The sequence below is a fragment of the Odocoileus virginianus genome, chromosome 3 (assembly GCF_023699985.2).
Source record: "Odocoileus virginianus isolate 20LAN1187 ecotype Illinois chromosome 3, Ovbor_1.2, whole genome shotgun sequence".
Lineage (NCBI taxonomy): Eukaryota > Metazoa > Chordata > Mammalia > Artiodactyla > Cervidae > Odocoileus > Odocoileus virginianus.
This window is the reverse complement of record NC_069676.1, coordinates 40798598-40811570: the sequence shown is the minus strand read 5'-3', so window position 1 is coordinate 40811570 and position 12973 is coordinate 40798598. Positions and strand designations below refer to the sequence as shown.

Genomic DNA, 12973 nt, shown 5'->3' with positions numbered 1-12973 from the left:
CCTGCTTTTAGCTGCTCCACGCTGGAGAAAAGAGCAGGATCTGCAATGCGCCCTCCCTGTGGTCTGGGCTGGGAGACCCCACACCGGGCTCCCGGGAGAAGGCAGCACTCAAGCTGAGCCTGGGCGAGCCCACGAAGAAGGGCAGTCCTCCCTTCGCCCACTTGGTGACCCAGTCGTCTCAAGCCTCTCGCCAGGGGGCATCCCGGGGCGACGGGGAGGAGCCAGGGGGAGGGGGCTAGTGGAGGGCGCCTGCGGCATCCCTGCCAGGGAGGGAGATGAAGGGTACGCAGATGCTAAACCAGGAAAGGGTTGGGATGGTGGGGAGCCCTGGGGTAACCCTGTCCTTGCCGGTCCGCACAAAGTATCGCGGTGGAGACAGGTCCCCGCGGGCCCCATTGCCTGGCTGGGGAACCTGAGGTCGAGGAGGGCGGATCCGCAGCCACATGAGAGGGGGACCTCCTCGACCAGGGCTAGCATCGAAGCCACAGCTCGCCTCCCCGGGCCGTGCAAGGAGGGCGGGAGGCAGGGTGGGGCGCGTCCTCTGGTGACAGCAGCGCCCGGGAATGCGCCAGGCTGGGAAGGGGCTCTCCGCCCCCCACGCCCGGCCCCTGGGGCCGAGCTTCTCCCCAATGCTCTGGGGCCCTACGCTGGAGGTGGTCGGGACCAGGGGCGGGAACCCTGCAACCGCAACCCTGAGTGACCTTGAGGGAGGGGTAGGCAAAGGGATTTGGGGAGGGGTAGTGGCCGCGAAAAGGAACCTTCGGGGCGACGCGATCTGGGCGTCGGTGGAGAGAGGGCAGCGCCTCCAGGAGCCGCAGCAGGGCACCCTCGGTGTGCGAACATTCCCGGGCCCTGAGCGCGGCGCCCGGAATAGCAGCCCCGAGGTGGGGGTCAGTCCCCGCGTGGCTCCCCCGCCCTGGGCTTCCCAAGGTCACCGGGACGCGGACGGTCGGACACCAGGCCGCAGCCCCGGGGGGAGGAGGGGCACCGCTCGTGCAGGGCAGTCCCCTGCCGCAGATCGTTGCCTGGGCGCGCAACGGCCGCGCGGGGGCGCACGGCGCCGCAGCCCCTCCGGACCCCGGCCGGGGCGCGCCCTGGGAGGCCGGGTGGGAGGGGCCGCGCCGGGCTCCCCCCGCCCCTCCTCGCGGGCCCCGCCGCTTCCGCTCGCCCAGGGGCCGCCCGGGGAGCCAGGACGAGCCGCCTGGGCTCTGCGTAGCCGGTAAGTCCCTCTTTCTATCCCCCCACTATCGCGGCCAGAGTCTTCTCCCCCACCCAAAGCTGGGGTTGGGGGATGAGGCAGCCATCCATAGGGTGGGAGGAAGCCACTTCCTCCTGGGGAAACTGAGGCGCGGAGGCGTGGACACCCTGAGATTGTACCCACCGTGCGGCTCCTCGGGTAGGGAACCCTAGAGAGTGGGAACGGTGGTCCTTCTGGCCCCTCATGTTCCATCACCTAGACCCCCCCACCGCAACAAGCCAGTGCTAAGTGGGAAGCAGTTGTCAGAAGGGCCAGCCCCCTCCCCCTCCCTCTGCTCCCCAGCCCGGACTTTTTCCTGCTGCCTAAGCCAGCCAGGGCTGGGGTTTAGAGATGCAGCGAGTCACAGGGCTCTGATCAGACGGGGTCCCACCCCGGGGTTGCCCCCCCGCCCAGTTCCTTAGTGTTTCTGAGCCAGGAGAACTGGATAACCAGGGAAACAGGGGCTCAGGGTGGTCTAGTGGGCTGGCCTGCCCCACCCAGCGCCAGGACCTCCACGCTGCAGGCCTCCAACGTCCTGTGTGTCCTCTGGGCACTGCTGGCTGCCGGGTGCCATGGCCCTGGCCCGAGAAAGGACTCACTAGGTGGCTGCTTCCCTCCCCTTCCTCATCCAGTACTGTGGTCATGTGGAGGGTGGGGATGACAAATGACTGCATCCTTCCCTGACAAATAAGGAAACTGAGGCCCAAGGAGGCAAAGTCTCTCTGCCACCCCCTCGCCTACCCCCACGCAGCTGCCTCCCTCTTCCCTCCATCATCCTTACTGGCGGCCCCTTTCCCTCTTGCAGGCGGCTCGGGGGCTCCATCCGACACCCTCCACACATGAGGCCATGAGGCACCCACTGGACCAGGGCCAGGTCACCCCTCCCTGCCCCTTACCCCATCCAGGAGCTCCTTGCTGTCTCACATCTGGGAGCTGAGGGAGCCCTGGAGGCTGGGGGCCTGCCTGTGAGGGGGTGTCTCTGCCAGGCACCAGCCCCAGCTCCCACCAGCCACACCCTCTGCAAGGTCTCATAGAATACTGGACAGAACCGAGCTGGTCCCCATTACACAGATGGGGAAACTGAGGCCAGAGAAAGAGGCGCACCTGGCCCCTGGCCATACCAGAAGGTAAGTGCAAAGATGGTGGGGAGAGTGGGGAAGGACCTAGGACCCTAGAGAGACCTGTGCACATCCCTGGAATGAATGATTCTTTCCATGATGAGACACTAAATAAGCACCTACTGTGCATCATGACAATAAACAACCAATAATAATAATTTTTACGTTTTCCTTCTCCATACCAGGCTCTGTGCCTCCCATTTTTCTCACCTAATCTGACGGAGCCCTCAAAACTTTTCTATTAGGTGGGCTCTATTATGACTTCATTTTTCAGAGATGAGAAGGGAAGCTCAGAGAGGTTGAGTTACTGTCTGAAATCAGACAGCCAGTCGGGGTAGAGCTGGGGTTCAACCCCTGGCCTGCTGGCACCCCCACTTCCGTGCACCCTCTGCCCCCCCAGACCCCGCTCCCTCTGGAACCTCTTGCTTCTGCTGTGGACCTTCCTGAATTGTGGTTTGGGGGGCAACGCTCAGGTAAAAGGGGACATAGGCCCTGGGGCAGCAGGGATGGGGACGCGGCTGCGGCACGGGATTAGCCAGCCTCCCCTCCAGGCTGACTGTGACTCTCTCTCCCCAAGTAGGGTCCAGGTGAGTGGACGCCATGGGGTTCCTGGAGTCGCTGTTCCAGCTCTTGCGGGCGAGGGCTCTCAGTGCGCAGCCGGAGATGTATCCAGTGAGGAGGCTGCCCAGTGGAATGGGAGGGGGGTCCTTGCCCCTCCTCTCCTGCCAGCCCAGCCTAGCCCCTGGCCGCACCCTTGGCCTGCCCACACATGCTGTGACTTTTAATCCCACTGATCCAGCTGGAATGTGGGTGGGGTTGGCGAGGGTAGACTGATGGGTAGGCTGGTTTTGGGGAAGGGGGTTCCCGGAGGTGCTGACAACAGTCTGGCCCCCTTGCTCCTCATAGGTTTCCAAGGGAAGAACTGTGCTGGGGAGACACCCATGAGTACCGCCTCTGCCAGCAGCCTGTATGTACTACCCACCCCATCTCTTAAACTCAGTTCTCCCTGAAGCCCTCCTGCTTTCCTGCTCAAGCCCCCAAATATGCTTACCACCATACCAGGTGCTCTAGGGCTGTCCCAGCCTCTGCTTCACCCATCTCTGTCCCCAGGACTGTCCCCCAGGGGCCATGCCCTTTCGAGACCTCCAATGTGCCCTCTACAATGGCCACCCCGTCCTAGGCACCCAGAAGACCTACCAATGGGTGCCCTTCTATGGTGGTGAGTAGCCCAGCCTCCTGTTAGTCCAGAGGGAACAACTCAAAACTGGCCAGAAAAAGTTGGCTTCTAAAAAGGAAGAGGAACTTGGAGGGTTGCAAGAAGGGGGGCATTAGCACTGGGGCTTTGCAGGATATGTAGGAGTTGGTGAAGTGAAGCCGAGAAAGCATGTGGGAGTTGTGAAGCAGGGGCAGAAGGAGGAAGGGTCTATTCTGCACAGAGTTGAACACCAAGCTGAGGATTTACTGGGAGCTGTATCCAGAGGCCAAGAGTTCTCAAACTTATACCAGTAGCAGGAAATGTTGTTGAGCTGAAAATAGCAAGTTATATAACTGTGTGCCCAGGGCAGCGCGCCTCCAGATTTAAGGGGGAAAGGCAGCTTCAGACGCCACGGTGGGGGTAGACACAGATAAGAAAATCCTGGAATGGAGAAAGTTCCAACCGTCAACCTCATGGGTTGTTTCTTTTTTTCCCTTCACCCTAAGAATTGGAGGAAACTTGCCATGATCTCACCCCCACAGAGGCCCGCCAGGGCCAGCTTAGGCTCCATTCCAGGCAGGGTCTGCCAGCCAGCCTCAGGAAGTTGGGAGATGGAGGGAGTTTGAGCAGGGGTGGGGTGAGGGAGCAGGGATCGGGGCTGTGAGCCTGTGGGTGTGATCAGACTATCCATTGTGCCCCGCTGCCAGGCAGAGGGGGAAACAGAGTCCCAGGGAAGGACAGCAACATACTCAGGATATGCAGGACTCAGCACTGAGTAAATACTTTTTATTGAGCACCTGCTGGGTGCAGGGTCCAAGTGCTGAATGAATTCTGCCCACCACTCTACCCAGAGCCTAGAACATTGTCTGGGAAATGTGCTTGATGACTGTTTGTGGAATGAATATATTAAAGAATGAGTGAAGAATAGGTAATGACGTTGATATTGTGTGTGCATGCTCAGTCGTGTCCGACTCTTTGCAGCTCCATAGACTGTAGCCCGCCAGCCAGGCTCCTCTGTCCATGGAATTTTCCAGGCAAGAATACTGGAGTAGGTTGCCATTTCCTTCTCCAGATGACGTTAATAATGGGTCCCTAGTACTAGGACTTAACATGAATGAATGAATGAACGAACGAATGGAATACATTCTGGCCCAGTATACGAGTCTGGGACAATCCCAGGGAACAGGAAGCAGAATGCCTAAGGTCCAGTCCGTGCTCTGCCTCAGCCTCCATTTGTGGCTTTGGCTGAGTCTCTGAGCCTCATATGCCCAAGGGGATGGCTGTCTGGGGAAGACTGGCAAGGAGGGAGCTGGAATTCAAATATAAATCCCCCCGCACGCCCGCCGACTTCTCGCATCCCCAGCACCCAACCAGTGCGACCTCAACTGCCTAGCCGTGGGGCACGACTTCTATCACAGCTTCGGTCGCGTGCTGGACGGTACCCCCTGCAGTCCGGGCGCCCAGGGACTCTGCGTGGCTGGCCGCTGCCTCGTGAGGATTCCAGGCCCCGCCCCGCCCCGCCCATTCCCACCAAGGCCACGCCCCCTAAATTCCACCCCGCCTCTTCCCTCCAAACCTCGCCTCCAAACCCCATTTATTTAGTTCCTGGTCCTGCCCTCTTCCCTAGGCCCCGCCCCGTATCAAGTCCTTGCCCTCCCCTGCCCCATCTATCACTAGACTCCATCCCCAGCCTCCTCCCACGAGGACCTGCCCCCAAGGCTCCATCCTTTTAGTTCTAGATTCAGCTTTCTTCCAGGGTCCCGCCCCTTCGATGGCCTAGGCGGGCGGGGATCGTCTGACGGTGCGCGTGTCCACCCCACCCCTTTAGAGTGCCGGCTGTGACGGTTTGCTGGGCTCCGACGCCCGCGAAGACCGCTGCGGCCGCTGCGGCGGCGCCAACGATTCGTGCCTCTTCGTACAGCGCGTGTTCCGCGACGCCGGTGACCGCCTGCCCTGTCCTCGAGTTCTCCCAGACCTCTTTTTGTCCTTAATGTCCCGCGCTGATTGGACAGTCTCCGGCCCACCCCACCCCCCATCATTCTGATTGGTCTTTGCCAGATTATTCCGCCCTTCCCCGAACAGACGTGGATTTAACTCTTTTGCTGCCGCACTTAAACGGTGGTAATAATCCTAACTCCAACCCATCGGTCAGTACTGGTCTTCGGAGGACCAGGGCCTTGGCTAATCTCCTTACCGCAGCATCTCACTTAACCCTCAAACCATCCTTCAAATACACCCTAGCTGCTCCCCAACACCTTCCTTCCCTCCCGCCCAGGTGCCTTCGCTGGGTACTGGAACGTGACCCTGATCCCCGAGGGTGCCAGACACATCCGCGCCGCCCACCGGAGCCGGAACCACCTGGGTATCGCAGGGTCCGAGGGAGGCGGCGCCGCGCTGGCCGCCCGAATCCCGCGGGGAGGGAGATGGCAGGGTCGGGGTGGTGGGCAAGGTCATTTCCAGGGAGCCCGGGCTGACCTTTCTCTTGCAGCGCTGATGGGCGGCGACGGGCGCTACGTGCTCAACGGGAACTGGGCGGTCAGCCCAGCCGGGACCTACGAGGCAGCGGGCACCCGCGTGATCTACACCCGCGCCACAGGGCCGGAGGAGACGCTGCGCGCCGCCGGGCCCACCTCCGAAGACCTGCTCCTGCAGGTGGGGGTGGGCCTGAGAGGGCGGCTGGGCGTTGGGGGTGGGGTCAAAGAATCTTGGGGGGGAGCAGGGGTCAGACGGGGAAGGCTGGGGACTACCAGTAAGAGAGAGGAGGCTGGGTAGAGTGTGCGGGGGTGGGGGGGGGAAGTGGCCGGCCATCAGGTCCTAGTGCAGTTCCCTAGTGTGTAACACTCTCCCCGCCCCGCCCCCGCCCCCGCCCCAGGTCCTCCTGCAGGAGCCCAACCCAGGCATTGAATTCGAGTTCTGGCTCCCTCGGGAGCGCTATGGCCCCTTCCAGGCGCAGGCTCAGGTCTTGGGCTGGTCCCCGCGGCAGCCTCAGCCTCGGGAGGTAGACCCTCAGCCCCTTGAGTCCCCCACTGTCATCCCTCCACCGATCCCGATCCCCACTCCAGGTGAGCTGGGGACAGCCTGGGTTGGGGGCCAGCAGGAGCAAGGCCCGCACCCCTGACCGCACTGCCCCTGCAGAGCCCTGTCCCCCCTGCCCGGACACCCGCGGTCGTGCCCACCGGTTGCTCCACTATTGCGGCAGTGACTTCGGTGAGAGGTCCCTGACCCCATCCCTCACCTGGCCCCCAATTGACCTGAACTTGACCCCTGTCCTGCTGACCTCTAACCCTGGTCCAACTTTACTCTTCACTCCTTGACCTGACTAAACTTGACCCGTTCTGACCCTAATTTGACTCCCTGATCTGATCCTTTGCCCTAATCTGACTCCTGATCCTTCATTGTTCCCTAAACTGACCTTGACCCCAGGCCACAGCTGACCACATTCCCAAGAGCCTCCATTGCCCCACCTGACCCCCAGTTCTGTCATTTTGCAATGGGTACATGGTTGGGACCCAGGCCCTGTCCAGCAGGGCTCAGCATGGTCCCACCCACAGTGTTCCAGGCCCGGGTGCTGGGCCGCGTCCGCCAGGCCCAGGAGACCCGCTATGAGGTGCGTGTACAGCTCATCTACAAGAACCGCTCTCCACTGCGGGCCCTGGAGTACGTGTGGGCGCCAAGCCGCTGCCCTTGCCCCCCGCTGGCCCTCCATCGGGACTACCTGCTGGCTGCCCGGCGCCTCATTAGCCCTGATGGCACCCAGGACCGGCTGCTACTCCCCCATGCTGGCTACGCCCGGCTCTGGAGCCCCGCCGAGGACAGTCGCGTGCGCCTGGCTGCACGGCACTGCCCTCTCTGAGCCCCCGGACCAGACCTTGGCCACACATGGGTGACTAGTCTAAGTCAGCATATGTCTCCTCTTTCTATAGCTTCCAGGGAGCTAGGAACTGTTTGTCTTCCACCTGCAGCTTTATGACTCCCATCATCACACTCAGATACCCCTACCTTCAGAGCCACTGTCACCAGCAGGTCCACAGTGGTGAGGACTCAATGAACAGACTTTTAATTCTGGTTTCGTCTCTCACCTTGGCTGCCAGGAAACGCATAGCTGTTCTACACCCAGACACTTTGTGTCTGCTTTTATTCCCCTTGCTTCACACTCATGTGCTCAGAGACATTGTCACACACAAGCCTGGTCCCAGGAAAACATGCCTAAAGAGACGTGGTAACGGATTTCCCTCTTGTCCTGCCTACCAGGAAGTTCATCACTGTTTAACCCCCAACACTCTCTCCTTTTAGGCTGCTACTTACACACGCACTCTCATATTTTCAGAGACACTGTCACAAACAGGCATGACCCCCAGAAAACATGCCTACCCAGGCACTGTAACATACCAATTTCCCCTTTTGCCCTTGCTACCAGGAAGTTCACAGATAATCTTAACAGCTTCAGCAATTTGAGGGTGGGGTGGGCTTTCCTCCAGGCAACCCTGCTGTTCACCCCTTTTTTTATTCCTATTTAATTTTTACAAGAGCTGTTTTTTAAAAAAATAATAAAAAAAACAAGCCCAGTTACACACACTTGGCCACAGACACTTTGGAATGCGCTGGTAGTCAGATCCACAGTCATGCTCCCTGCCCCCCCCTCCACCAACCCCCGTGTGCACATGTGATCATGTGCACTTTGCCCCTCCTCCTCCTGCTCCAGCCCCCAACTCCCTCCAGCATGGCTGAGGGAGGTCCTGGGAGGACGGTGATGACAAGGAAATAGATGATAAGGGAAGGTGGGGGGTTTCTTAGGTCCCAATCCTGTCCCCATGCCCCTTGGGGCCACACATACCTCTCAGGCCAATTCGGGGGGGGACCCCTCCAGCAGAGTAGGCAGGTCAGTGCCCCACCTTCAGCCCGTGCCCTGTCCTCCTGTGTTCTGGATGTGGTCTCCTCACAGACTCTAGAGCCAGGAGGGTAGGCCGAGGTCATGGGGATTGGAAGTGTCTGCGGGGTACCAGCAAACCTCTCCTTCTGCCTCGCCACCCTGAGTGGGGTGGCTCATGCCATCATCTGAGACAACCTGCTCATCTGTACCGTCTGTGGTTGTTTTCCTCTGGGGCGCAGGATGGTGGGAGTGTGCAAGGGGTGCAGGACATGCAGGTCTCAGTGGACTCAACCCTTGACCTTGTGGGTGACCTCCGGTCAAGCCCTGCAGCTCTCTGGGCCTCAGTTTCCCCACCTGTGCGTACCCTTTCAGCCCCACTCAGCCCTGACCATGGGAACCACATCCTTCGGGACTCCTGCCCTACCCCTTCGGTTCACTCGTGCGTTCCTCCAAAGACTATTTATTGAGCGCCTACTGTACGCCTGGGACCAGCAGCTCCTGGGGCAGCCCAGGCCTGTTCATTCTGCGAAAAGTGATGAAGCCGGAGGGTCTCGGGACCGCCCACCCCGCAACCCCGCGAGGCTGAGCGGGTCGCAGCTCTGGAGGGAGGCGTGGTGCCCGCGCGCCCCCTGGTGGTAGGATGGGGAAGAAGGGATTCAGCGCTCCGGGTGTTACCTGCAGTCCCCAAGGGTCCCGGAAAGGCCCAGATGGGCCCCTCTGCCTCATTGCAGTGCGGGGATGGATCGTGGAAGTTGAGTCTCTGGCTTCCTCCTCCCCGGAGCTCTGCGGAGTAGCGCTGTCATCTACTCCCCAGGCAGCTGGACCGGTTGACCAGGGCGAGGCGCCTGCCCCGGGGTGGTTTGGGGGTGGGGAGAGAGAGACGCCAGTGCAGGGTTCACTAGCAGACGGCATGGCCTGTGACCCCACCAGCCGCGACTTCCCGAAGCCACTCTTTCAGGGGGCAACATTGTTTCCGGAAATGACCATGTAACCAGGGATCGATGGAGCCATTTAAAGAGAGAACACATAGCAATTTTAAAGATACTCGAATCAGCAACGTTGGTCGAAACTAGCATTAGCCCTTGCCCAGCAAAAGTTCCACACCGCTTTGACTCTTTCCTTTTAAACATGAATAAAAAGGCCAGGTGGTTACATGCAACAAAGGAAATGAGTGACTCAAGATCTGTTTCTTTGCGTCTTTACCATCCTCGGGTTTATTATTGACTGTGTCCACTTGGGTTAGCGACTGGATCGCTGCCCGGAAGGACCGCAGGTGATTACAGACGGAAACTCCCTCTCCAGGGAGGCATGCACAACTGAGTCCACTCAAGCCTCCTGTGCTGGGAATTCTTCAAATGGACTTCCCTCAGGAGGCAATGTTTATTAAAGGATAAAGGATGAAAACTGGAGAAGGAAATGACAACCCACTTCAATATTCTTGCCTGGGAAATCCGAGGGACAGAGGAGCTGGGCAGGCTACAGTGTATGGGGTCATGAAAAGTCAGACACGACTTAATGACTAAACAATAACAACTCCTTGGTCTTTGGGTCTGTGTAACTTAAAGCTAAGTTCTTGGGACTTCAACTTCCTAGTGATATTTTGAGGCTAATATTGGAGCTATCTGGACTTCATCTAGCAGATTTGAGACAAATAAGGAGCTATTATGGGGCTTCCCAGGTGGTGCTAATGGTAAAGAATCTGCCTGCAAGTGCAGGAGACATAAGAGATGCAGGTTCTATCCCTGGGTTGGGAAGATCCCCTGGAAAAGGAAATGGCACCGCACCCCAGTATTCTTGCCTGAAAAATTCCATGGGCAGAGAAGCCTGGTGGGCTACAGTCCAGGGGGCCACAAAGAGTTGGACATGACTGAGCACACAAAGAATGAAAACAGGCAAGTTTGGAACTTGCGTTCCTGTTAATAAAACTGTAGTAATCACAGCAGCTAATTCATCCTCCCCCCAGAAGATTGTATTCAGCAATCTTGCAGCATGCCAGCTGTGGGATGGGGCTTACGATGCTTTTCTTACTGTTTTGAGTTCTCTGCAGAGATCACCCCTCTTGTTGGCTGCACTTCTGTCTCACTGACCCTGTACCATCTGGCTGGCCCACAGGAGGACACACATCCAGCTGAAGGGCTGCCCTCCACCCCTGAACTGTCTCACACCCAGAGGGTTAGTTGAGGGCATGGGGGTTAGGATGGTGTGACCACCTGAGAAAACAGTTTGGCTGTTTCTGCTACAGTTGAAGTAATGCTCATGTACAAGGTTGAATTATCATGTTCGTGTCCTACCCTCTAGAATCTGTGAACAGGACCTTTGGGGAAAGGGTCTTTGCAATGTAATTGAGGGTCTCAAAGGAGTACCTGAGTGAATCCTAAATCCAATGACCAATCGCCTTGAGGAGGCACAGAAAGAGAAGATACCTGTGTGAAGACAGTGGCAGAGATCCAAGGGAGGATGTCTGGGGACTCCCGGAAGCTGGAAGAGGGAGGAAGGACCCTCCACTGGGGCATCCAGAGGGAGCACAGGCCAGTGACACCTTGATCTTGGACTTCCAGCCTCCAGATGGTGAAAGGGAGAATTCTGGTTGTCCCAAGCTGCCTCACTGGTGGTAACTGGTGGCAGCAGCCCCTGAGACTCAGAAGCTCCACCCCACACCCTGCAGTCTCTGACAGATAAGAGAGTTGATAGCGCCACTCACCAAAGGCTGCTTCTAGAATGTTCCGAGCAGCTGTCGTCACAATAGCCCTGACTGGAAACAACTCTAATGCCTGTCATCAGGGGACCAGATCATTCTCTGGCCTTTCCACAAAATGACATGCTCTCCAATGACAAAGAATGACACCCAGGTCACTCCCATGGCAGCAGGGCGAGTGTGAGTCAGACAGGAGGGGATAGAAGATATCATGGACATGCTGCAAGTGACCATCAATGACAGAGGGGACCGAGGAAGGGTGGGGGCTCCCTGGGTGGAAAGTGACTGGGTGGGGCCTGTCCTGTTGTGTTATTTGCCCCTGGCAAAAGTTGCTGGTTACACTTTTCCATACATTTAAATTAAAAACAAGTCCGAAGAGCTAAATAAATGTCAGTGCTTCCACCTGGGAGACAGGTGTGTATCCGCTCACCTGTACTCCCAGATGAGCTGATGGGGTGGTGGTGGAGGCAAGGCCCAGAGACAAACTTCAAGGGGCATGGGGGGCAGAGCAAGGCCAGGTGCAGAGCGAGCCAAGGCCGCGTCTCCTGCCCCAGACCCAGGCCACACCACCAACTCAAACACCTGGGCCAGTGATAAGCAGATAATAAGATCTGCATCCCTAGAGCCAACGTGGACTTCTCAGTAGGGTGGGGGTTCATTAATAATTAGCCTTCATCCCTTCCTCCCAACAAATCCAACACCCTCTAGTAAAAGCCAAAGTCCTCACCACACCTTCCAGGGACCTGCATGGCCCAACCCCTGGACCCACCTCCTGTCTTGCCCTGGCTCTCGAGGTTCCAGGCACATGGGTCTCTCTGCTCTCCCTCTAACCTGCCAAGCATGGTCCTGCCTCAGGGCCTTTGCACATCCCCCATACCTGACCCACTCCTACCCCCATGTTCACAAAACTTGTGCCCTCACTTTCTTCATGTCTGTACTCAAAAGTCACTTCCAGGTACTTCTCTGATGGTCCAGTGGCTAAAACTCTGCACTTCCACTTCAGGGGGCACAGGTTCAATCCCTGGTCAGGGAACAAAACTCCCACATGACACGTTGCATGGCCACACACACACACACACATAAAATCACTGCCACAGAGAGGCATTTTCCCAATGCTTCCAGCTCCTGCCCCCAGCTGTAGCTCCTCGCTGCATATTCTCCCATGATACTCTTTCTGACCTGTTATGCATTTATCCTGTCAACTGTGACCTCCCCAAATTCTCAGGAGCAGGAGTTTGTTTCTCTGGGTCGTTACTCTACCTTTGGCTCCTGGAGCAAGGCCAGGCATACAGTAGGTGTTCAGCATTTGCTGAGAGGTTGACTGAATGAACTGAACCCACTGCTCACCGGTAACTCTCACACCGTGCCTCCTCCTGCCTTGCTGGAATTCTCAAGGATGAGGACTCAGGGCTGCCCAGTTGGGGGCTGTGCAGAACTGCCTCCTTTTTGTGAAAACTGTGGTGGAGAAGCTCCCACCAGCTGGAGGCAGACTGGGCCAACAAGAGGGAAGAGGGATAATGTGTCCTGGGATTGCAGGGAACTTCCTTGGTGGTGTATTGGTTAGAGAAAACCAGAACACCCTCCCTCTCCCAGCCATTCAAGTTCAGGTCCTTGGAAGCACAGCCTGAGTCAGAAGGTGGGGGGCGGGGGAAGCTGAGCGATGTGGTGGTCTCAGGGGAGCCCCTGAAGCAGGTACCCCACCTTGAATCAACCCCACCAGGAGCCCATGTTTTAAAAGTGCCCTCACAGCTGTCAGTCACTGACTCCAGTCTACTCCCAAGAAGGAGGCCGTAACCTCGAGGGCATCTCCAGGGAGATACTTGCTGTCATCCAAAGACAAATCTACTGCCAAGGGGGC

The 12973-nt window shown here is 58.1% G+C and overlaps 1 protein-coding gene and 1 long non-coding RNA gene across 4 annotated transcripts; one reads left to right on the top strand and one right to left on the bottom strand.

The window, feature by feature from the left end:
- The first annotated feature begins 592 nt into the window (after positions 1 to 592).
- On the top strand, positions 593 to 8123 carry ADAMTSL5 (ADAMTS like 5). 3 transcript variants are annotated; one of them, XM_070465319.1, is made up of 13 exons: positions 595 to 1219; positions 2043 to 2364; positions 2756 to 2828; positions 2936 to 3027; positions 3262 to 3322; positions 3466 to 3574; positions 4914 to 5041; positions 5379 to 5490; positions 5826 to 5912; positions 6039 to 6202; positions 6423 to 6612; positions 6686 to 6757; positions 7102 to 8123. In XM_070465319.1, the coding sequence occupies exons 2-13, from the start codon at positions 2309 to 2311 to the stop codon at positions 7401 to 7403; spliced, it is 1446 nt and encodes a 481-aa protein (XP_070321420.1). In that variant the 5' UTR covers positions 595 to 1219; positions 2043 to 2308; the 3' UTR covers positions 7404 to 8123. The 3 variants fall into 3 exon arrangements, with proteins under 3 accessions (XP_070321419.1, XP_070321420.1, XP_070321421.1); XM_070465318.1 differs by having other exon boundaries at positions 593 to 1219; positions 5826 to 6202; XM_070465320.1 differs by lacking the exon at positions 595 to 1219 and having other exon boundaries at positions 2347 to 2364; positions 2933 to 3027; positions 5826 to 6202.
- Positions 8124 to 9606: 1483 nt separating this feature from the next.
- On the bottom strand, positions 9607 to 11086 carry LOC110122527 (uncharacterized). Its single transcript, XR_002309253.2, has 2 exons — positions 10784 to 11086; positions 9607 to 9824 (listed from the first exon to the last, which is right to left on the bottom strand). It is a non-coding gene; the product is annotated as an uncharacterized lncRNA (long non-coding RNA).
- Positions 11087 to 12973: the final 1887 nt, after the last annotated feature.